General features: G+C 55.6%; 1 protein-coding gene across 1 annotated transcript; it reads right to left on the bottom strand.

The window, feature by feature from the left end:
• Window positions 1-214: 214 nt before the first annotated feature.
• Window positions 215-16,937, bottom strand: IMPDH1 (inosine monophosphate dehydrogenase 1). The gene is made up of 15 exons (XM_043872713.1): window positions 16,679-16,937; window positions 12,385-12,483; window positions 10,200-10,248; window positions 7,599-7,700; window positions 7,385-7,459; window positions 6,900-7,106; window positions 6,662-6,749; window positions 5,667-5,866; window positions 4,931-5,021; window positions 4,586-4,681; window positions 3,398-3,541; window positions 3,152-3,296; window positions 2,457-2,600; window positions 2,238-2,321; window positions 215-969 (listed from the first exon to the last, which is right to left on the bottom strand). The coding sequence occupies exons 1-15, from the start codon at window positions 16,846-16,848 to the stop codon at window positions 948-950; spliced, it is 1,716 nt and encodes a 571-aa protein (XP_043728648.1). The 5' UTR covers window positions 16,849-16,937; the 3' UTR covers window positions 215-947.
• Window positions 16,938-24,677: the final 7,740 nt, after the last annotated feature.

Genomic DNA, 24,677 nt, shown 5'->3' on the forward strand with positions numbered 1-24,677 from the left:
GCCAGTGTGGGTGCAGGCCTGGGCGACCTCGCGCCATGCGGCCCACCTGCGCCAGCACCCCCTGGAGTACAGCAGCACCCTCGTCACCTTCCTGGGGAGGCTCGGCCTGGCGGCCCCCACAGCCCGGCTCTGACGGCGCTCTGGGCTCCGGCTCCCCGCTGGGATGGGGGCCGCCAGCAGTCCAGCAGACAGGGGACAGAGACAGGACGGCAGAGGCGCTGAAACCTCTTGATTTATTCAGATTATTTTAACATACAATGACGCGACTGTGGCCCCCAAAGTGTGCAAAGTTAAAGCCTTCGACTGCAGCTGAGAGGAGAGGTCAGGGATGGTACACCTGGGGATGGGGGCCAGTCGAGAATGGCGGGCAGCCTCCTCCCCAGAGCCAGGGACGGGTGGCCTGAGGGGCAGGGCTGGGGAGTCCCGGCCAGGGGAAGGGGGCAGAGCCCTCCCTCCGGCCTGGGTCAGGAGCCCGCTAGCGCCCCACGGCTGAGGGCGCAGCAGCCTGGGAAGGGGCCGGAGGCAGGCCAGGAGAGCACCATTTCTGCGGTGGGGGGGGTGCCCTACGGGAGAAGCCAGGAGGGGCCACTGGTCCCAGGGGTGGGAGCCGGGCCGGAGCAGGCTGCAGCGAGAAAGACCTGAGGCAGGCGCAGGGCCTGAGAGTCCAGGCTGGCTGGGCTCAGGGGGGCTGAAGAACGGGGGACCTGGGAGGACTCCCGGGGCAGGCCAGCCCGGGAGCAGTCCTGACTCTGCGGGGGCGGGGCGCAGGGGGAGGCCCAGGGAAGGGCCGTGGACACCCAGGGCCCACCCCCCGCCTCTCTCCCTGGAAAAGGAGCCGGGGAACCAGTAGTGCAAGTCTGTGGACTGCTCAGTTACGGAGGGAGGCTGCGCCGGAAGCGGGGCCCTGGGGCACGCCCCCTCCGCTGCCTCGGCCGCCGGCGCCGTCCTCAGTACAGCCGCTTCTCGTAACTGCGGGCACAAAGGCAGAGCGAAAACCCAGAGTGGGCGAGCGGGAAGCGCGCCCCGCCTTCCCAGAGCCCCTTGCCCAGGCTGGCCCTGGGCTGCCAGGTGGCCCCCAGGCTCTCAGGGGAGGCAGTGAGCTGCTGCTGAAGCCCCTGCCCTTCAGCCACGGTGGAGGGGATGGGAGTGGGGGTGTGGGAAGGGACGGGAAGCAAGCCCAGTGCCTCTGTTCATCCACTTCAGGCCAAGGCTCCCGGAAGAGCCAAGCCAGGCCCAGAGACAGCCATGCTCCTCGGGCCGCAGCTGGTGGAGGGTCTGTCCTCAGGGCCGGGGTGGAGGCGGCTCAGGACAGCACTGCCCATCCTCACAGGGTGAGGTCAGGCCAAGCCCCGGCTCCGCCGCTCACGTCTCCACCCACCCCTGCAGGCACAGTGGCCTGAGCCCCCTGTGGTCACTGGGTCCAGTCCCAGACAGGCCAGCCTCAGGCCTGTGGTCAGGGACACCTCTCTGCACCCCAGGAGGGGACGTTTCCCCTGCAGGGAAGGCCAAGGCCAGCTGCCCCCACCACGATGCTAGTCCTAGGGTCCAAGTCCCATGATGACACCCCAGCTCCGCCCCCAGCCCAACACCACCCACCCCAGCCCAGGCGCCACCCAAACTGCCCCCTGCTCTACTCTACGCTTGGCCCCGGGCAGCGCGGTTACTTACACGGCAGAAAGGTATAGCTACGGGAGGATGGGGCAGAAAGAGACACAGGTTAGATGCCTGCCTCTGCCTGGGGGGACAGGCCCTCTTGATCAGGGCGGGGCTGCATGCCTGCAACTACTGCTGCCAACTAGCGCTACCCCCGCCCACGGTCACCCCAGCGCCGGCCCTGGCATCGGTCTCTCTGCCCTTCTCCCTACCAAGGGCTCACGCCCCCAGCCTCCACCTGCCTGCTGGGTGCCACCACCAGCGAGAGCCCAGCACCGCCAGCCCTGCGACCAGCCACCAAGCTTCTGAGCAAGCAAGGGCTGGGAAGCCGGGAGGGGCAAGTGGTCACATCTCCCGCGCCCGGCTCGGGGTGGGGGGGTGAGACACCCGAGGGGAGGGGAGGGCCTGCCTGCATGGGAGGCTAAAGGGCGGGGTTCCAGGGTGGGCCAGGCACCAAAGGAGAGGGTGCTGGGGTCACCCTGCCGCAGCCTCCATCCCTGAAACCTCGGCTCAGCCGCTGAACCACGGCCCCGCCTGCCCGACCCAGGGCCAGCCAGCCAGGGCCAGGAGGCCTCCGCACTTACGAGTGCAGGCCGTGGACACCACCCTCGATCTGGGCCGACATGGTCCGCTTCTCAAACTTGAGCTCTCCTGAGTACATCATGGACCTGCCAGCAGGGAGACGGTGCCAGTCAGGGGCAGCAAGCAGGGAGGAGAGATCGAGACAGAGAAAGGAATCGAGGGAGGGGGCCAGGAGCCTCCCACTAGCCTCCCACCTGTGGCCCTCGAGCTGCCGCACTCACCGCAGGACAGACAGGCTCCGGGCCCCGATGTCCTGGCAGCCGTGCTGGATGCCCGCTATGAGGTAGGGCACGAACTTCTGAATGGAGCCTTTGTCCTGGATGGAGCCCGAGACGCCCTGAGCGATCTTCACCTTGTCTCCCTCACTGCATGGAGGGTGGGGAGACTGAGCCCCACTGCCCAAGGCTCAGGGGACCCCACTCCACCTCTCGAGGGTACTGGCAGAGGGGCTACTAGCCAGCAGGCATGCTCAGTCCTTCAGTTGTGTCCGACTCTGTGCGACCCCATGGACTGTAGCCCTCCAGACTCCTCTGTGCATGGGATTCTCCAGGCAAGAATGCTGGAGTGGGTTGCCGTGGCCTCCAGGGGATCTTCCCAACCCAGGGATAGAACCTGTGTTGCTTATGTCTCCTGCATTGGCAGGTGTGTTCTTTACCACCAGCGCCCCCTGGGAAGCCCCAGAATGACCTCTAAAGCTGCTACTCTCTGTGCTACAGCATAAATAAGCGTGCATTCCTAGTCAGGCGGCCCCGGCACTGTCTCGGGCCTGCAACTCGTTGCCCTGTGCCTCGGTTTCCAGATCGGTAATATGGAGACTGGGAGCCACTGTGGGAAGTCAGAAGGTATGTGGGGACCTGAAGGACTGGAGGCTGATGTGCTGGCCCAAGGCCGGGGAGGGGGAGGGGCGGGCAGGCACCTGAAGTAGCGTTTCTGGCTGCTGCTGCTCTTCTCCATGGCGTCCAGCGAGCCCATGCCGCGGTACTTCTTCAGTCTCACACCATCCGAGAAGAAGTATTCGCCGGGGGCCTCCGTGGTAGCCGCGAGCAGGGAGCCCATCATCACTGCGGCGGTCGGAGTGGGGGGTGGTCAGTGTCTCTAGCCCCTGGGCCCTCCGACCACCCCTTGCCGGCCTGCCCCATCGCCAGCGGACCCGCCCCCTCACCTGTGGAGGCTCCGAGGGCCAGCGCCTTGACCACGTGCCCCACAGTCTGGATGCCGCCGTCGGCTATGACTGGGACCCCAAAGCGCCGGGCGTACTCAGCCACCTTGTACACGGCAGTGCCCTGGGGCCGACCACAGGCCATCACTGGGGACGGTACACAAGACAGGTGTCAACAGCAACGGGGGCCAATTACAGGCCCCTCACTCCTGGTGCCCAACCTCCACTTGGGAAAAAGGACTGCTCTGGATATTCACGTGGAGGATAAAAATAACAATAGCACTAGGGTAAATATCATTCCAGGAACCTGGACCTCCTCACCTACAAGAGCCCTATGGGGACGCCAGCGGCTGCATCAGTACTGACCTCAGCCTCGCCTCTCTCCACGCACTAGCTTCCCCTTCACCATTACTAGGGTTAGGTACTCACAGCCTCCTTTGGGATATTGGTTTGCATTTCTTTAAGCTTCATTGTCCAAGGCTCTTAAGTATTCGATTTCTAAGTGAGAATTCTAAGAAACCGGCCCGTATCTAGGGAATGGATGCAAGGCTAGATAAAGGAGGAAAGAAGTCTCCTCTGCCTGTACCTCTGTTTTGTTCTTTTCGCATACCCAAGATTTAGAACAATGCCTGACACACAGCAGGTGCTCAATTAACATATCTTAATTTATAGAAAAAGCCTACATCTCACCTCAGGGGTCAGCTAATACATAGGTGGAATGGAGTGGGTTGCCTTGTCCACCTCCAGGGGGATCTTCCCAAACTGGGATGGAACCCTGGTCTCCCACATTGCAGGTGGATTCTTAACCGTCTGAGCCACCAGGGAAGCCCAGGCAGTTAAAAGCAGAGGCTTAAAGACCAAACAGGTTGAGCAGCATTTGGGAGACAAAACCCTCACTAGAGGGACCAAATATCCCAGTCCTGGGCCTGCCAATTGGGCTTCCTAGACCAGAATCTGAGAAGCAGACTGATACACACCAAAAACTCACGGTCACCTCCTCGGATACCTGTCTCCCCGCAAGTCAGTGGGCTAAACAGTCAGTCTGAGCCTGGGTCACTCCTGAACCCCAGGAAGGGGCCTGACTGAGCGAGCGCTCTGCACGTACTCGTGGCGGGAGAGTGAGGCCCCAGGGCCTGATAAGAGCTGGGGGGCATTCGAAGGGCAGCCACTCACGCTCCTCCTGACACTCACCTTCCTGGGTGATGCAGATGGAGCCACAGCCCATGCCCACACGCAGCCCGTCTACACCAGCGTCAATCAGGTTCTTGGCCTGAGCTGCTGTCACCACTGGGGAGAGCGGCGATCGGAGGGCAAGCAGAGTGTCAGGATGCGTTTCCCCTGCCCTGCCCAAGGGCGTCCCGGGACCCCAGTCCATACCCATCCCCCACACCCCCACCTACTGTGACCAAAGCCCATTCCTGCAGCCCCCGCCTCCCATGCCAGGAGCAATGCCACCACCAGGGGATGCCAGATGACACGGAGAGGTTACACGAGGAGGGGCGAGGGCCAGGATGTGAGCAGGGACCCCGCACTCACCATTCCCCCCAATCACCTGGAGGTGGGGGTACTTCTGCTTAATGTAGTGTACCATGGCGATCTGATACACGGAGTTCCCTTGGGATGAGTCCTGTGGGAAGGGGACCAGGAAAGCTGAGGGGTGGAGGCTGAGGACCCTCACTGAGGGAGCGGGGTTTCGGGGATTCTGAGTGGACAAACCGATGAAAGCTCTATGAGAATGCGCCTCTTTTTCTGGGCAGTCACTAGACAACTCTCAGCAGATTCTCAAAGGGGCCTGCCTTTTGAGCAGGCAGCAGCAGATTCGCAAAGGGTAAGCACCACTCATGGATAGTTGCAGGGCAGACAAAGCCTTCATACCCACGATATGGACCGGTCCTCACAGCAAAGAGATGGGACCTGGGGTCATATGCTGTTCCCACCAACCCACTAACTAACTTACTTAACCTCTTGAACCTCAGTTTCCCCACCTGACAAATGGGCTTGGTGACTGTACATCAGTGAGGACTACCTGAGTTCACCCACATACAGTTCTTAGTGCAGCGGTTGGTGAGCCATCGCACTCGATGAGCAAGATAAACATCAGGGTCAAGTTATGTAAGTGCAGAGTGCCCCCAGGGGGTCCTCACTTTGTTCTAAGCTGTCAGAGTCCCCGTGACCCTCCCAGTTCTGACACTGGGCTTAATTAGAGGTGAAGCTGGCTCTTCATAAGTGCAGATTCTACTGAACCACCCCTTCTCCAGGGCAGTGCCCCTACCAGCACTATGACATCGGCGCCCGCCTGGGTGAGCAGGTCCAGGCGGTATTTGTCATCCTCACGGGTGCCCACAGCCGCCCCGCAGAGCAGCTGCTTGTGGGAATCCTTGGAGGCCAGGGGGTAGTCCCGGTTCTTCTTCAGGTCAGTTCGGGCAATGATGGCTACTAACTCGTCTCGATCATTGACAATGGGCAGCTTCCCTGACAAGGAACGCAGGAGTGAGATGAAGGAGCAGGCTTCTGGAGGTCGGGTAGGATGGGGTAGTGAGGGTGAAAAGGGACCAGGCCAGACATGACCTTGCAGTACCCAAAGCCACCACTAGGTGGCAGCAACCACCCAGGAAGTGTTCCTAGGGACCTGGCCCTCTGCCCAGCGAACAGGAAGCAAAGAAACCCGGTTCCTGGAGCTCTTCCTGCCCTGTGGCTAGGCCGGGCCCGTGGGCAGCCCCTGCGCACTGGCAGCCCTTCACCTGCTGGGCCACAGGCCACAGTGGTCGAAACCTCCTAGCCAGGGCACAAACGTGAGGCTCTCCTGCAGGGAGGAACACGTGTCCTGTCCACTGCCACCCCTGAAGACAATCCAGCCTGGGCCACGGGGGCATTTCCCAGTGGCTCCCTTAGAGACCTAATGAATACTATGTCAACTGCCCCACTGTCAAATGAATTTAACTCTAGGACTTCTCAGAGCCCTTGATAAAGTAATTCCTCATGCAAGATGGGGACACAGAAGCATTTCGACTTTCTAGGACCACACTGCCCTTTCTTCATGATGAGTGTTTCACAGAACTAGTTGTTCTGAGAAGCATACTGTGAAGACGCCAAATAAGGGATGGGATTTCCTAAACTAGGAAAGAGACCTCGGGAATCATGCTCCAGTCTGAGGTTATTCAGACCTTCCCCAAGGCCCAGCCTGGTTGCAGGGACAACCTGCAAAGCTGTGAAGCAACAGGGGGCTCTCGTGGAAAGGGGGTGCATTTTCCAACTGCTCCCTGGTACCTTTCTTGCTGCGCTGCAGGATCTCATTTGCCTCTTTCAATGTCACACCCGCCGGAGCCACCACCAGCTCATTCCGCGGGGTCATCACCTGTGGGGCCAGGAACATTTGCCTGCAGGTTGGCAGGTGAGAGAGAAGGGAGCCAGGCCTCCCTCTGGTCCCTGGTCACAGGCACCAGCCTGAGGCCCCGGACCTGGGGTCCTCTCTGCCCCAGCCACGCCCTCCCTGCCCCAGAGGTACCTCACTGAGAAGGGTGGTGTGGTCCTTCTCGGCGAGGAAGTCGATGTCTCGGGAGGTGACGATGCCCACCAGCTTGCTGCCCATGGTGCCCGTCTCAGTGATGGGGATGCCTGAGAAGCCATGCCGGATCTTGGCCTCCAGCACGTCGCCCACGGTGTGCGAGGGGCTTAGCACCACTGGGTCCGTGATGAAGCCCTGTTCAAATTTCTGAGGGGAGAGACAGGGGAAGGAAAAGGCTGGAAGAAAGCTGGAGATGGTGTACAGTCTGGCCACAGGGGACAGAATGTACTGGGGCAAGAAGCCAGTGGGGAAATGAGAATTGAGCCCTGTGCCCTCACTGGGAGGCCAGACAAGACCCCACAGGAGTCAGCCAGGGAGCACATGGGCCCACAGAGCTGGCACTGGGGTTTGCGGAGGGGTGAGGGTCCGTGAGGCAGGGGACCACCAGAAGGCATCTTCTTCCTGGGAATGGGCCTGGTACTTGCCTTGACCTTCCGCACCTCATTGGCCTGGAACTCCGGAGTGCAGTTGTGGTGAATGAAACCGATACCTCCCATCAGCTGGGGTAGAAGGGAAGTACAGTTAGAGTCAGGGGCCAGTCGTTCTCACTCTGCCAACCTCACCTCTGATTGCAGTTCCTCCTGACGTCCGGCCCCCCCTGCTAAGTCCTCCCGGGCCCCACCCACGTGCCCAACTCACAGCCATTGCAATGGCCATGTCAGCCTCTGTCACAGTGTCCATGGGGGATGAGATGAGTGGCGTCTTCAACGTGATCTTCCGAGTCAGGGCTGAAGTCAGGTCCTGAGGGTGGAGACACGGTCTACGTGAAAAGTTTTATCATTCATTCAACAAACACTTACTAAGCTCCTGCGTGTACCTGGCACCGGGAGAGGCCCTGGGGATACAGCAGTGAGCAAAGCGAATGAGGTCTCTGCTACCTCCTCTGGAGCTTACATTCTACTTGGAAAGAAAAATGACACACACGAAACATATCCAAGATGATTCCAGTTGGGATGAAGGCTCCGAAGAAAAGCAAGAGGCAAAGTGACCAACGGAGGAAGAATGTGGTGGTGGGAAAAACCTCTTTCTTGAGGGGGTGATAAAGGGAAACTAGTCAAGGAAAAGTCCAAGAGTCTGTTTTTCCAGGCTGAGGGAACTGTGTGTGAACCCCTGTCTCTGATTCCAGTTCTCCTGCGGTGCATTTAAGGAAGAAAAAGCTAGCAGAGTAGAGGAAAGGGAGAGAGATGGGCGGGGGGCGGGGGGGGGGGGGGGGCAAGAATGTGTAGCCTTGAAAACCTTGAAGAGGAGCTTGGATTTGACTTTGTGATGAGAAGCCACTGGAGGACCACAAGCAGAAGAAAGACATGATCTGATTCATGTTTTAAAGAGGTCGCTCAGGCTGCAATGTGAAGACAGGATTCTGGGTGACAAGGTCTAGACAGAGACACCACTAGGGAGGCTGCTGACGGGTTCAGGTGGGAGATTCTGGGGCCTGGTGAGAGGGAGGCATGGGAAGGAGTCTATTAGGCAGCCCACCCGGGGGAGAAGGTGACTACCTGTCCACAGCTCAAAGGAGAGGTCAAGATGGCAAGAGTATTCAGGAAGCATCTGCCTGTGAGCAGTAGATCAGGCTGGATCACAGACTCCTCCGAGATTCAGGCTAACAGCTACGGATCCTAGCCCCCTAAACCCCCAAACACAGACTTTGCTATGTAACTTTCTGGAGACTCAAAGACCCCTACAGTCTATTCCCAGAGCCGGGCCGATAACCTCGGCCCCGCAGTCTAGAAAACTCCCCCTTCTCCTCGCTTATCCTAGCACAGAAGAGCCACAGCCTCCTGACACAGACCAAAGGAAGGAGACCTTTGATGGCCAGTGGGCTTCTTCCATCCCTCTCTTCCTTGCACTCTGCCCAGGATCTGGGACAAAGTCAACTGTTAGTCACTCAGCTGTGTCCAAATCTTTGCAACCCCATGGACTGAGGCCAACCAGGACCCTCTGTCCATAGAGATTCTCTAAGCAAGAGCACTGGAGGGGGTTGCCATTCCCTTCTCCAGGGGATCTTCCCAACTCAGGGATTGGACCTACGACTTCTGCATTGCAGGCATTCTTTACCATCTCAGCCACCAGGGAAGCACCAGCACAAGGCCAGGCCGCTCACTTTTACTTTGTGAAACTGAACAGCCAAACCAAGCAGGCTTCCAGGTTGCTATCACAAAGGGAATATCCAGAATAGTCCTAATGTCCCCTTAACAATCTGTCTGGGTCAGCACTGACTACACAAGCTGGATATGAGCTTCCCCAACCTATAAAAGATCTGGGCACACTCAGATCTTGTTCCATAAGAATCAAACCTGAATAAATATTAATGATAACAGCAACAGAAAAACTTTTTTTAAAATGCGTACTAATTCATAGGATAACTTTTCCATGAAATGACTAACACCCATTAGCATTTAGCCTCTTGGCTCCTATAATGTTGTTGCATGTTTTTTTAATTTTATTATTTAAAAAAACTTATTTTGGCTGTGCTGGGTCTTCCTTGCTACACATGGGCTTTCTCTAGTTGTGGTGAGCAGGGGCTACTCTGTGTTGTGGTGTGAGGGTTCTCACTTCGGTGGCTTTTCTTGTTGCAGAGCACAGGCTTTAGGTGCACAGCCTCAGTAGTTGTGGCTCGCTGGCTCAGTAGTCATGGTGCACGGGCTTAGTTGCTCTGAGGCGTATGGAATTTTCCCAGACCAGTAATCGAACCTGTGTCTCCTGCATAGCATAGCATGCAGATTCTCATCCACTGCACCACCACGGAAATTTGGGTTGTCGTATGTTAATAGTATAAAGGATATTGGTCATTCACTCAGTTTATTCCTGAGCCCTGCTGCTTAGGAGAAGCACTGTTTCCTTGTATTAGACCACAGTCTAACTTCTTCAGACCCTCTCACCAGTTCTTCTAAGTCATGGACCCACAAACAAGTCTGTCCACCTCTTCCAAAGCCTCCATAATTTTACTGGCTTCTAGGATATCTTTGCTTAGCACTTCAGAGGAAATTCAGTAAGTAATAAAGCAGCCACACCTACATCCACCCCCACACCCTCCCTGGTTCTAAACTTTACTGCAGGCCCCGGACCAGACCCACCTTTCAGGATCCCACTGAATCCCTGCCTCTAACCCATCAGGCATAATCCACTGCCCACAGCACAAAAGGCTACATCCGCCTTTCCCAGAAAAATCTCTCTCCCACACCCCTGAGCCAGAGATCAGGGTCCTACACCATACACACAGCCCCTCTGCCCTTCACTCACCACTTCATCAGCTGTGAAGTCTATGAATCCTGGGAGAATCAGGAAGTCGCTGTGAAGAAAGGAAGTGAGCGTTACTGGGTGAAGAGGGGTCCCTGAAAGGGGCAGGGCCTGCCACGCCAGGGGAAACAGTGTGTGGGTGGGGAGAGGAGCAGAGTATTTGAACCCTGTGACCTGTTCGGGACTGAACCACCCTCCTGCCCCCTGCTAGTATCTTGTCAACCTCAGCCCAGGGAGCTAGAGCCAAATGTGGCACAAACTCTGAGGTCCCGGGTCGCCACCAGGGCAGCTGGCCCCAAACACCCATTGCCTTTAGGGCTCAGAGTTCATCAAGGGACCCAGACATTCCCATAAGGCTGCACACAGAGGATATGGGGCCTGCCCTTGAAATCTTCTCAGTCTTGGAGACGGGCAGATGATAAATAAACACAGAATGCACCTGAGAACAATGTAGGAGCGCCGCCCAGCATGAACACCACACAGCACACGGCAAGCAGCTCAGCCCAGTGCCGGGGCTGCTGAGTCACAAAGGGCTCAGAACGGCACCAAGGGACCCCAGGGGGCTGAGCACGGGTGCATGCCAATAGAGCAGGCATCCCTACCGCTCTACCCAGTTGGACTGGAGCAACCAATGGACACAGCCTGGGATGGGAAATGAGAGGAAGGGGACACAACACAGGAGGCCCAGCCAAAGCCTGGCAGTGGCCAACACCAATGTGGGCCATGGTCCCAGCAATCCCCAGAAGAGGGGTACAGGCCTGCCCTGATGCCGCAAAGCACAGGGTCACAGCCCAGGAGCCCTGACGGGCCTGCAATCCCAGGAAGTTGACAGACACGCCCAAAAGTAAACGTCTCGGGGTGTTCAGGAACACTCCCAACTGGACTAAGCAAAGCAGCAGGCACCCCAGGGCAGGAAGGAAAAACTACAGGGTGGAAGGGATGGGTGGGGTCTTTAATTTGCCCCAGGGTATAGAACGACTCCCTGGGAAGTGTTCCTGCGAGATACCACGGAAAAATATATCATATATACTCTATTCCCACTTCATCAAAGACCACCAAAGAAATAATCTTAACTGCCCATGTCCCTTGGCAGCCCTTCTGTACAGTGAATAGGCCTCTGTGGCTCACTTAGAGGCAGAAGAAGAAATGCTGGAGTCTGGGCCTCTTGGCATTTTCTAGGTATCACACGTATCCCTTGCCTGGCCCACATCTCAGCTACGCAGACAAGCAAGAGGAGACACTCCTTAGGAGTGACTGGGTATCCTGGTGTCCAGGGAAACAGCCTGCCAGGCAGGAGTGCTTACAGGCAAAGGCAGGAGCTAGCAGGGGACAAGGCAAGGATGCTCTTGGCTCAGAGCATCCCTGCTCCACCCTAGTCCCAGGCCCTGATGCTCTTTCCTGGCATGGACACAGTCCTGCAGCCAAGAGAAGAGCTAGCGCCAGGCCTGCAGCCAGCAGGACAACTGGCCCAGGGCCCATGGAAAAACACACTAAGCCAGAGGCAAATGGTCTTGTCTTCTTCAAAAATCCTGGGTGGGAAGGGCTTGGGTGGGTGATCGTCAAAGAATACTCCAGCCAAGTGGGGAACACCAGTACTAACTAACTTGGACGCAGGCAGGGGCACACATGGAAAGAGGGCTGGACTGCAGGGTGGAAAAAAAGTGCCATCCCAACTGCCCAGCTGGGCATCTCCTGGGGGCAACACCCAAGCAGCTGCCTGAGCACTCCTCCCCGCCCCCCCTCCCCGACTCCTGCCCTCGTGGTGACGCTGGGAGTGAGAGAGTGTCCTGGACCAAGGTCTGGGAAGTCTCCAGAACTCTCACATCTCGTGTTCCCACACGCCCCCAATGCCCCCTTCATGCGGCCAAGATGTCCCGAGGGAAGAGGAAGGGGGCAGGCCGGACCCGGATCTAAGCAGAAACGAGGCAGGGCACCGAGGGCCGCGATGTCGCTGTGCCACGTCCGTCCGTCTGCTCTCGGCGCGGGCCGCGTTCCTTCCCTGGCCCGGCCCTGCCCGCACCCGCCCACCCCTCCCCGTTCGCTCCCGCCGCTGCCCAAGTGGCTCGAATCGGGCCGGGGACGCGGGCGTCACCCAGGAGCGAGCGGCGCACGTGCAGGGCCGGGGCCTGGGAGGATCGCGGCGCGTTAGTGAGCGCGCCCAGGTGGGGCTGAGGCCCCCAGCGCTTACTTGTAGGTGAGGCCGTCGGCGTTGGCGAACAGCTGCTGCGCAGTGAGCCCGTCCTCGGGCACGTAACCGGTGCCGCCGCTGATCAGGTAGTCCGCCATGCTGCCAGGAGACACCGCGACCCGACATAAACACCCGCGCGGGCCGCCCCGCCGCCGAGGCTGCTGCCGCCGCCGAGGCTGCTGCTGCTGCTGCTGCTGCTGCTGACGCCGCACCACGGCCACGCTGCCGCCGCGGGCTGGGCGGGCCGGGGGCGGGGGCTGCGGCAGCGGCGGGGCGGGCCCGGGGAGCCGCCCTCCCCCGCACCTCCGCTCCTCCCGCCCCTCCCTCAGGAGCCCGCCGCCTCCGCCCCCAGCAGCACAAAGAGCCCCGCGGAGCCCAGCCCAGCCGCCGCCGCCGCCGCCGCCGCCGCGCGCACGCCCAGGGCCGGCCGCGGTGGCACAGCGGCCTCTGGGGACCCGGGGGGCGGAGGGCGTGTGTGTCCACCGGCGGAGGGGGCGGAGCCAGGTCGGGACACGCCCCCTCCGCCGCTCCAAGTCCCGCCTCTTGGGTTCCCCGCAGCGCCTCCGGCAGGGCCAGCATCCCGGGCCACCCAGGCCACCGACCCCGCGGGCATGAGTCTCCCTGGGGCTCTGCTGCCTAGTCCCGGGGTAACCTCTCACACGGTTTATCTTCCCCAAGACTAAGGCTCAGACTCGAATCAGGGCCTGGAGCCCTGAGGAACTGGTTTGGGCCGACAGCTGCCCAGCACACCGGAGTCTGAGGTTGCATACCCTCTCTGCAGTGCACCCCCACCTGCTCCCCACAACTGGGCATCATTCCTAGGGGTCAGGCATCTGAACAATAACAATCCCTGACCTTTGGGTGGCTTTGGAGCCCTCTGCCGTCTACAAGGCATTTTTCATAAATGATCACATTTACTCTACAATCTACTAATTGCCAATTATTAGGTGTCCTCCCCCCACCCCTGCTTTACAGATGCAAAACCTACAGTTCAGGAGGGGTTGGGGACAAGTACTACCCCTGGTTCCTGATCTAATGCTTCAATCTGACATCCTGTATTATCCCCAGCTCAGAAAGTAGTGTGGATACCAGGGAGGTTTAGCCCCAGAAAGCAAAGTTTGCTTTTATTCGGAGGGTAGCATGGTGGGAAGCTGGGGGTGGGGGGGAACCACAGGCCTAGCTTAAGCAAGTAAGTATACATACAAATTAGGACAGAGGCTAGGGAAGTCTTGAGAATTTCCCCAAGCAGACATTTGGTGGCCCTGGATGCCCAGCAAGACCCAGATTTCTACATGAAAGTAGTAAGATTAGGTAGCAGGTTGATTCCCATGGGAGGAGGTGGGGTGTCTGGGGCCATCCTTTCCGCTTCATGTGACCAGAGCTGCTAATGCTACTCCCTGACCAGAAGTCAGAAAGCAGATGTCAGCCCCTTCCCTGCCCCAGGCCCAAATGCCACCTTCTCCTCCCTCTATCCTCCTCTAGTCCCTACAGCTCACTGTTGGTGAAATGAGGGAAAAGTGGGCCAGGGACCCTGTCCTTTCCTTGGCAGGGCGGCTGTCTGTGGTCCTCCCAGTCCCCAGCCCTGGAGGCTGGGTTTGTTTACCTCTCACCAGTGTGGTGGCAGCTGGGCCCAAGGGAGACTCCCTGAGATGCCCAGCCTCCCTCAGTGACTCCCCAGGACCCTGCCAGGAAAACAGAGACTGTTCCATCTGTGTGAGAGGGGAGGGGAGGCTTCCCACAGAGCTAGAGCCATGAGGCCTGTGAGGCTAGAGTGCTGCCGAGGACTCACAGATGTCCACTGTGCCCTCTTTCTTACTGAGGGGCACCAGAAAAGCCACAGACTCCCAAGTTTTCCTCTCAAACTGGGGAGTCCGAAGGAGGCTCCTGATGGGGGCCCCTGGAAGCCCTCTGGTGTTGAGAAGGAGGGCCTGCTGGGGTTCTCTGCTGAGTGCGGGCTGGGGCCAGCTTGCCAGGAGTGCCTAGGGTGTATCTGATCCCTCAGCACTCACAGACTCATGCGGAGGGTCTGAGCCATATGGGGAAGGGGGTTATTCTGAGGGCACCAGCATGAGGACCTCCTAGTAGCCGCCTGGAGGCAGAGCAGTGAGCCTGGCTAGAGGAAGCAACTGGCCATTCAGCGCTGTCCTGGGCACCTTTCTAGCCACAGAATGATGAAGCTAGAAGAGCACGGCAGGAACAGCACACAGGCTGCCCCTGTGGTCTGCTCTGCGTCACTGTCTCCTGAAACGTGGGTCGTGGACGGCTAGGGTTCCCCCAGGGCTGGGGCCCAGGACAGCAGCTGGGGTCTGCCAGCTCAGGTGATCTCAGTATGACATTTGCCCTGGCCTCGAACTCGGAACCAGGAGAGGAGGGCTGCCACCAGGCTGAGTTGTGGGGAGAGTCCTCCTCCCAGCATGACAGACCTCACAGCCCCACTCCCTTTCTGCTGCCCCCCTACCCCCCACCTCCCCCACCAACCCCCCACCTCCTCCTGCTTTGACCTGTGTCCGGGCATCTCATTACTCTAAGCTGCTGGGCTCAGCCCTGGGTTAGGCTGTCCTTTTCCAGAGACTGTTAATCCACCTCCCACCCCCACCCTCAGCTTTCCTCCTCCCTCTTCCTGATCTTCCCCAGCTGCTTCCTCCCTGGGGAGGAGACACCAGGCAACCAGTGGTGTCCCCAGCTCAAGGAAGGGCCAGTGGTCCCCTGAGGCTCCACACCTATCAGCTGGGAGCAGGAGAGCAAGCCAAGCCCTATCAAGCCCCTCCCTCTGACACAGGGGGGATGGTGCCCAGCCAGGCATCCATATCCAGGCAGGTCTCTTTCTAGTCTGGGGCTATTTTGAAGGGACAAAATTTCAAAACACTTCCAAGGGGAGAGTTGTGGGAGTTGCGGGGAGGAGCATTAACACTGACATTGTTGAGCTGGTTTAGGGGACCTAGCTTGCCCAGGTTCAAGCCAGGGCGCAATAACTCTGGCCTCAAACCTAGACTTCTGATGGAACCCCGTCCTCTTCCCACAGTTTCTAAACTACAGCTGGCAGATGGAGGTCTAGCCAGCAGGTTTTGAATCTCACTACACCACCTGGCTAGGTCTCAGGTTTGACACCGGCTCTTCAGAATCTGGTGGGGGTGGCGATAGCACAGGTGCAGAAGCACAGTCTGCAGAAAGGATGCTCCCGCGTGGCCCTGGTCTGAGTTCCAAGATGACACTCTTGCAACACCTGCCCCCAACCGAGGCACTGCCTCCCTCTAGCCCCTGTGGGCCCCTCTCCTCCTTTGTCTCTCTGTCGCTCTAGACCCTGAGCCCCAGTAGCTGGGTTTCTAGGATGGCAGGAAGGATACAGGTGCTCGAAACTGAGTCAATTCTAGAGAGCCAGCCTTCTGGGGCAGGAGGGGCCAGGTTTCACCCAGCAGCCCCTTAAGCCGTTAAAAGTTCTTACATAATAGCGGCCAGCCCCTGGGCAGAACTAATTCCCCCAGACCACCAACCCCCTCCTCCCCCCCCCAAAAAAAAAACCCCAGCTTCCAGGTCACCTCCCCAAGCTGCTGAGCACCAACAGATGGGACACAGAAAGAAGTCCAAATCCTCTGGACCGGAAGGACAGTGGGTTGCATTTCAAGCTGTGGTACAATCCTGAGATTAGCCACTGTCTCCTTTTCAGTCAGTCCCCTGGGGCCCAGATCAACACCTCCACTCTTCCTCCAATGACCCTTACAGACCCCAGCAGGGTAAGGGCAGGGCCGGGTTTGGATCTTAAAGAGACCCTGGAGTGAGCTGCACCGGCAGTCTCATCAGACCTCAGTGAATGAATGGGGGAGCAGGGGCTGGGGTCCTCACCAGGATCTGAGAGGGTCATCCATCTGAACATCCACCCTGACAGTAAGACTCTGAAGATAGTTCTAGGAGGAGACAGCTAAGGAGGAGTAAGCAAAGTTGGAGATGGACTCCAACAGGTTCGGTTTGAACCCCCCCGAGTTGGAGCCACTTGGACCAGGTGTCATCGGGTGTGTAGTTGAGGTCAGACCCCGGGCTAAGATTTTAGGGACCGTTTTTTTCTGACCTGCTCCCGGGTGCTACTCAGCACTAAGCCCTCGCCACAGTGCCCGCCTGCATCCCCCAACCAAAGCCGGGTGCGTGGTGTCTGAGCCCAGTTTCAGGAAGTTAGAGGTTGAGGCGGTAAGAGGGCTTAAGTGGTGGGACCTGTCCTCTCCCTCCCCAGCAGCGCTGCCCGGTTCCCAGGGCCACCGCGCCCGCCCCGGATGCGTCCCGCGCGCTCTGCCCTGGGCGTCACCTCTCGGGCTCGTAGCCGGCCTGCAGCAGGCGGGCGCTGTACCGCTGCGCCGCCGTCTCGTGTCCCGGGTGCTGCCGAGCTCCGGGCTCCGGAACATCAGCGGTTCCGCCTCCCTGCAGAGGCAGCGGGAGCGGCGCCGACCCCGCTGGCGGAGCCCGCGGCTCCTCCATGCGGAGGCCGCGGCTCGGGGCGGGCGGGAGCCTCTTCGCCTGGAGGCTCCCGGGCCACCGCTCGGGAGTGAGTGCAGCCGAGTCGGGTCCGGTGAAGGGGCGGGGCCGCCGAGGCGGAGCCTGCGCGCCGGGGGCGGGGTTCCAGTGCTGCTGGCGGGTCTGCTCCAGGGAGGGAGTCCGCTGTGCTGGCAAAACTCTCCCACCGGCCCATCTACCGAAGTTCAGCCAGTCTCTCCCATCCCCGGATCCGCCACAGGATGCTGGGAGATGGAAACTGAACTGCAGAGGACCTCCACCCCTTCCCCGCTGCCCGGACCTTCCAGTTTTTCCTGGCCCCTTCTAAGGGAAAATCAAAAGAAAAGAGCGCAGCCGGGGTTTTCTTCGCGTCTTATGTGGATTCCTCTTCTTGCGAACCGAGGCTCGGTCCTTTGAAGCGCCTCCTACGGGCCAGCCGCAGACCTACCTTGCTAGGGCAAGACATGTGCTTAGTGGCTCAGTCTTGTCCGGCTCTTTGCGACCCCGTGGACCCCGCAAGGCTCCTCTGTTCATGGGGATTCTCCAGGCAAGAATACTGGAGTGGGTTGCCATGCCCCGCTCCAGGAGGGCGAGATAGGCTGGGAGATTATCCATCTGCCTTTGCCTACCGAGCCCTTCGCCTGTTCAACAGAATCTCTTAGACGGGAGGAAAACAGATTTCCCTTAGCCCTTACCTGTCATTGTCTGAGGAAGGAACAGATAAGAAGACTGCAGGCTCTTTAAGGAAAAGGACCTTGTTTTCCCTCGCCTGGGGTACCCCATAACCAGGAAGTGGGGCTGAGCACACAGATGTGCAAACCTCTGTTCATCTACTAAAAAGCATACTTTTTCCTCTTTCAAAATTGTTATCATCATTGTCAGCAGTAATTGAGCACCTAGCAGAGTTGGCAAGGAAAAATAAGCGTCCTTCCCCTCAGGCAATTTCTTTAAGGAGACAGATAGATAGAACATAAGCAGTTGACAAAAGTCTGTTTTATTAAATATATTTTTACAAAACTATGACAATCTGAGGGAGCAAATGGTAAACGCTGAATGTCTGTGGGCTAAGATGCATTTAAAGGAGGTGGAGTCAAGGGTCAGAACTTTCAGCAACTATTTCACAAAGGAAATTGAATTACGCAATAAAAAGACTTTGGTTTTTATCCTGCCTGGTACCTTTTCCTATAGTGTACTCATCTGCTCCCCAGATTCAAGATCAAAGCACAGTTTCTCTGACACTCACCCATACATGAAATCTTGTCACTGTGAATGCCATTATAGACAATTATTTTTGCTATAGACTGAATGTTTGTATTTCTTCAAAAGTCATATACTAAAACCTAATCCCCAATGAGATGGTATTTGAGGTGGAACTTTTGGGAGGTGATTAGGTCATGAGGGTGGAACCTTCCTGAGTGGGATTAGTGTCCTTATTAAAGAGATCTCAGAGAGCTCCCTCACTCTGCTCTGCCATGAAAGGACATCATGTCTATGAACCAGGAAGTGTGCTGTCACTGGACATCAAATCTACCAGCTCCTTGATCTGGGACTTCTCAGCCTCCAGACTGAGGGGGGAAATGCTATTGTTTAAACCACCCAGTCTATGGTGTTTTTGTTACAGCAGCCTGAATGGACTAGGACCATTTTGTATAACAAGATTATTACCATGTTCCTACAGGTTTCTCAAAGAGGCAAGAGCAGACTAATCTAAATTGTACACAGTGATGAAGTCATTTTTCTGGTCCCTGTTTGTGAACTGATCATTCTTTACAAAGGAGGAGTCAACACACAGGTTTATGACTGAACAGGAGCGGTAGTATAGCAAAGAGAACTAGGATTGGCAATTAGGTGAGCCTTGGTCCAAATTCAGGCTTTTTACTATATAATTACCTAAGTCAATGTTTCTCTGAGCCTCAGTTTCCATATTTATTTATTTTTTGGCTGAGTCAAGAGGTTTATGGGATCTTAGTTCCCTGACAAGGGATTGAACCCACGCCCTCTGCAGTGGAAGCCTAGAGTCTTAACCACTGGACTACTAGGGACATCCCTCTTCATCCTACAAATGGAGTTATAATATATATCTCATATGCTTTGCCATTAGTGGAATAATACAGGTAAGCGTTCTGTGTAACTTTAAGCTGAGTAAGCTATGGTTACAAATATTCTGCACTTTTGACCCACAACTAAATGAAATATGTTGTAATTTCTATTATACATTCATTAAATAAATGCTTATTTGGCGCCTCCATGTGCCAACTGGATGCTGAGAATACATGGTGAACAAGATGGTCATTGTCTCTGCTGCCGTGAACCTTAACGTCCACTGGGGCAGAAAGACAAACAGGCAGTGAGGGCACGATGTAAGAAGGGCTCTGGCGGGCAGAACGGCCCTTCACACAGGCCAGACTCCTGGGCAACACACAGAACATAGCCAGTTGTTCTGAGAAAGAAATGTCAGGGTCCACTTCAAAGGTCCCTGGAAGTAGGCAGAACATGAAAAATAAACGACACATATACATGATGAGTGGGTTCCCCCCGTGACTGAGACCTGTGCTCACTACAGAGCGGCTCTGTCTGTTCTCCGGAGCTTGTGGGCTACAAATGAAGTTTGATAGCCAACTATTCATTAAGACAATCCCATAACCTGAGGGCCTCAGTGTGTCATTTGAAAGGATTTTACCTGTAGTGGTGTCTAGATCAGCAGTTCTAGGATATTTGTGATGTCTGGGGACATTTTTGAATGTCATGACTAAGGAGGGAGGAGTGATTTACTAGTGTCTGGTGAGTAGAGACCAGAGAAGCTGCTAAACTCCTACAGTGCACAGGCAGCCCTCCACAACAAAGGGTTTTCCAGCCCCAATTTCAGTAGTGCTGGTGTTGAGAGACCCCAGTCCAGAGGAACTATTTGAAGAAATCAGAACTAAAGAAAACTACTAAATTTTCCTAAAGCCACAGGACAATGAATGGTTTTGGTTACATGAAAGAGCTGTGTATCCTTACTGGACCTCCTCATCTGAGAAATGAGAATGTTGGATTTGATCTCTTACAAAGTCTTTTCAAGCTTGAAAGTATATGAATCAAATACTTTTATAGGATTAGAATGCAATTAACATAGGGCTATAAGATTGAAGGATGGCGGTCAGTCCAGGTACTAGTGTGTCTGCATTTCTTTACTTTCCAGACTTCCTGAAGTCAGGTGCATCGTCCATTCATCAAAATGTATGGCAAAGAAGAGAAAAAAGAAGAAAAATGTGTGGAACACCTCCATAGGCACAGGTGCTGTGCTTGGGTGTTAGAGTGGTATGCAAAGAGAAATTTGATAGAGCACTTACCTTAGAGTTACCTACAACAGAGGAAGGCAGAAAAAGTAATTCTATCTATAATATGGGACCAAATCCAATGGAGGGGAGAAGACCAATGTTTATTCAGTATATTTGCATCAGACACTAGGATAGATCTTTGCATATGTTTCTCATTAATTCTGCTTCCCATTGTTTATTATTTCTCAGGCAAAGAAACCGAGGTTCAGGGAGACTAAGCAGTTTGTCCACAGGCATAGAAAACAGTGATGATTGCTGGCCTCCAGGAAAGATGGTGGGCCTATTTATTCCTACACTTGAGCTTTTAAATATCTTCCTAGTAACTCTCATCTTCTTGTACAGAACCTGACACCACCAGTGGAGAATCTAATACAAGGTATATAGCCCATTGCAGGGGAATTCAAAAGATAATGTAGATTATTTTGTGATTCAGATTTTGATCCAGATATCACTTGAAATAAGCGGTTTAGCTTGGAAATATTTTTATTGTGGGCTCCATTTATTATAACAAATTTTCTGAAGTCATCATAGCGCAGTTCCTTGCTAACAATTGTTCCTCAAGATCTAATGGTGGGAAGAGAGTGGACTGACCTTTTGGAAGCGAATGTGAATATCGCCATCCCATAAAAGTGTAACTCAATCCTAAAGGTAGCTATCATAATGATTCCACTTGTACTTCTTAAAAAAACTTTTTGATTCTGGAGTATAGCCAATTAACAATGTTGCCAAAGTTTCTGGTATGCAGTCCAACCCCACCATATATACACATGTATCCATTCAGCCATATATACACATGTATCCATTCAGCCATATATACACATGTATCCGTTCTCTCCAAAACCCCACTCCCATTCAGGCTGCCACAAAACATTGAGCAGAGTTCCCTACTTGCACTTTTAACATTTGCAAAGTGTGCATTGATCTGTTCAACAGAAATTTGTGAAGCACTTGATGCATATAGCAGTGTGTTAGGCATGTTAGGGCACTGAAAGAAAATGACATTTTAAAAGTTAAACAGTAATATAAAGTAATGGTTCCCAGCTGGAGACAGTCTTGGCCCAGCATTCCTTTTGGGGTGTCTGAAGACATTTTTGGTTGTCACAGCCAGAGGAATAAAAAATTATCCAGAGTAAAATGTCAATAGCTCCAAATTTGAGAATCCCCAATATAAAGGAATTACATGCTCGTTAGTAATGCCAGTTAAATTTACAGAAGTTGTAAGCAGAGACCCAACACTATAGCTGGGGTAATCAAGGACAGTTTCACAGAGAAAAAAAGTTCCTGCCTGGGTCTTTGAAGAAGTTAGGATTTAGGAAGGGAGGGCGGGGACATCCCAAGGAAGGAATATGGCATGGGTGGAAAGTGCTGAGATGAAGGGAGCTAGGAGGTTTCTGGAACAGTGAGCAGGCCATCCCTGATGGAGCATTATCTCTACTCCCCAGTCTGTGGGTTGGGTCAGCCTGGTGGTGCCACATCTCCATGTGACATATGAGAAAACTACAGCAGAGAAAACTCGAGAGCAGATCCTGGGATGATCTCTCTGAGTTGGAGAAGAAGCCAGTCCTCCTGTTGCCCGGGCCCTGGGCTGTCTTCGCTGTAGTCCACCTCCTCTGAGCCATGGTCCCACCCAGAACTGGGATCTGCCATCAGAAGAATCACTCAAAGAAAAACTTCCTTCTGTCCTGAATCTAGCTGTCCTACTCTGGAGCATAATTATTTCTTTATTTGAAAGGACTCCCTATAGAAATCTAAATACACACACATACTCTTATGCTTCTCAAGCCAGAAAAGAAGAGAAAGCCTGGTAGAAAATGGAATCAGGTTCTAAAGAACACAAACGCAAAATTAGCAGAATCAGTCAACAGACTAACTAGGGGAAGAGAAGCCAGAGGTTCAATAGAAACAGAGCAACTTTCGGCTGGCTGTGCTAAGGTCACCATAAAGTGGTAGGGGCAGGGCGGGGAGGAACAGGGACAGGTAGATCTTCCATATTGTCAGTGCAAGTGAAATGGGAAGTAAATTTTACCTGGCGGAGGGAGAGAACCACGAGTTTTGCACTCAGACACTCCATAAATGTCCAATGAGGATGATGGCTGACACTGATCTAAGGACAGAGGTTCCAGGGTCCCCAGGCAAGATCACAGAACCTGTTCCTGAGTCTGATCTAACTGCCTGGAGTCTCTCCTCTCCAGTCTACATTTAGGGAAGAAAAGATCTGGAGGCAAAACATCAGGAGCAGGGGCAGAAAAGGGTGGAAAGGAGAGCAGAAGGCAGGTGTTCTTGGCCGGCTGAGATGGCTTGCCGCCTGGACTTGGAGAAAGCACCCTGGGGGTTGCCAGGGGCAACTGCAGGCTTTGCAATGGCAAGGAATCATCTACCTGTGCCCTAGATGTTAAGAAGGAGGGGCCTGAGGTCAGGGAAGAAGGACCACCCCGGAGATTAGAGAGATTAGAGGTCCAAACCTGGGTCTCTCTCCCACCCCTGCCAGCCACCGACATCCAAGGATGGGGCCAATGGGAGGAGGTGCAACCCACATGAAGGCCTCATGACTGTTTTCCCTCATCCCTCCTTGTCCCAGCCCTGGCCTCCAGGGCTTAAATAGCTTGACAGCTTTGCCATGTGTCACCCAGTTATTGATTGCCTTTCCATCTCCAGTGAGGACGAGGTTCTGGTTGCTCAGGATTGGTGTATGGGTGAGCCTGGAGTGTGAACTGCGGTGGTGGGTAGAAGTCACTGGTCCAGTAAATATCTATGCCAAGACCACAGCAACTCCTCATGCCCACACCCACAGCATCCTCTGCACCAGATCCCCCACTGAGATGCCCTCGCCCGAAGGGGGCACAGGTGGCACCAAAAGCTTTTCTTTGAGGACAGCCTGTCCACCTTCCCACGCTTTTATTTCCAACTATTTCCCAGCCTGGCTGCATAAGAAAAATGTAAGCAATGTGCAAACTGCACTTTTCTCCTGCCTGGGAGGCCCTGACATTATCACAGCCATAACAAACCCTGGCCTTCACCCCAGCCCACTCCTGCCTCTTGCCTGAGGCTCTAGCAGAGGGACCCAGAGCACTGGTAGGGTCAGTGTGGGCCCAGGGCACCAGGGCAGGCCCCCACCCTGTTCATTGCATTGCCTGGCCTGGGGAATGGCTACTGTGGGTGCTTGTCAGTCCCCAGGGTGCCCCGAGGGAACTGAAGGTGGGAAGGGGAGGTTATTCCTCTCCAGGGAGAGTGGGGGGCTGGGGCCCAACTTTCCCAAGTTTGAAAAGAGCCCCACCCCGCCTCCCTGCCTGCCAGCCCCTGCGTCTTGCCTCCTGCCAAGTCACAGTAGGCAACTGAACAGAGAGCAGGGGAGAGAGGTGAGTGGGGCCCCCACCTACTCCTTGGGGGGAAGGCCTGGATACTGGGGGGAAAGAAGATGAGGGGGAGGACCCAGACACAGGAGTAGGGAGTGATAGTCCCAGACCCACCTCGCCTCTCCAAGCCTCCCCCACATCCCCAGGCATAGCCTCCCACTTGCCTAATTCATCCAAGGGCACATCTGAGCGTGTCATCCCCTCCCCCCTGCTCCCAGGCCTTGAGACCCTGCTGATTCCCATGGGCTAGACTCCCCCCTGCCCCACTCACCCCAGTGACACTCTGGGGGATGCTTGGAGAGAAGTTATCTGCTCTCCTGTTTCCACCCCTCCCCCCAAGCACTCCAGCTCCCACCTCAGCTCCCTCCTCAGGGTGAGGACTGCCCAGCTCCCTTCTGGAGCCTTGGGCCCCTTGGCAAGTCCCCAGGGCCCCTCACAAGCTTCAGCCTCACCTGGTTACCTACAGGCGGGCCCTGTATCCACAGCACTGCCTTCCCTTCCCTTAGGTGCGTCTGCACCTCAGCTGAGGGCTGCTGGCTGGGGAGGGCTAAGGCACCAGAGGACCAGAAGGCAAGCTTGGGGGTGAGAAGGGGAGGCAGCAGCCCTCTCCTCTCAAAGGTGCAGAGGTGGCCTGAGGACTCCAGGCCAGGGTGAGGTTGAGTTAAGAAGAAGTTCTAGGCTTCTCCCTATATACATTGAAGAAAGGGAAAGGGGCATCATATCTGTGGTCCTAAAAAGCCTGGAGAGGCTCTGCTTAGCTTCCAGCCAACAAAAAGAACTCTCCCAAGACCAAGAGCATATTCAGGAAGTGGTTCGAAAACTTAAGTCACCACTGATCTGTAGCAGAGTGGGTTTCTGCCTATGGCCAGCTCACTGACAGCTCTGCCATAGCCTCACCGGGGGCTGGCATGGGGAGTCAGGCCCTGGCACCTGGTCCCAGCCCCGGGCAGTATGCCTGTAACAGCTTAAGCAGGTGGTAGCTGCTGCAGCCACGCTGAACTGGGACCTGTCTGCATAAGTGTATGTCCACTCCCCGGCCCACCACATCTTGGCCTCTGCTTCCTGCTGCTTCATCATTTGTTTTTCTGAAGCTTGATTGTCATTGTGATGGAAGATGTTAAACACTAGGTGAGATAACAAA

The sequence above is a fragment of the Cervus elaphus genome, chromosome 18 (assembly GCF_910594005.1).
Source record: "Cervus elaphus chromosome 18, mCerEla1.1, whole genome shotgun sequence".
NCBI classification, from domain to species: Eukaryota; Metazoa; Chordata; class Mammalia; order Artiodactyla; family Cervidae; genus Cervus; species Cervus elaphus.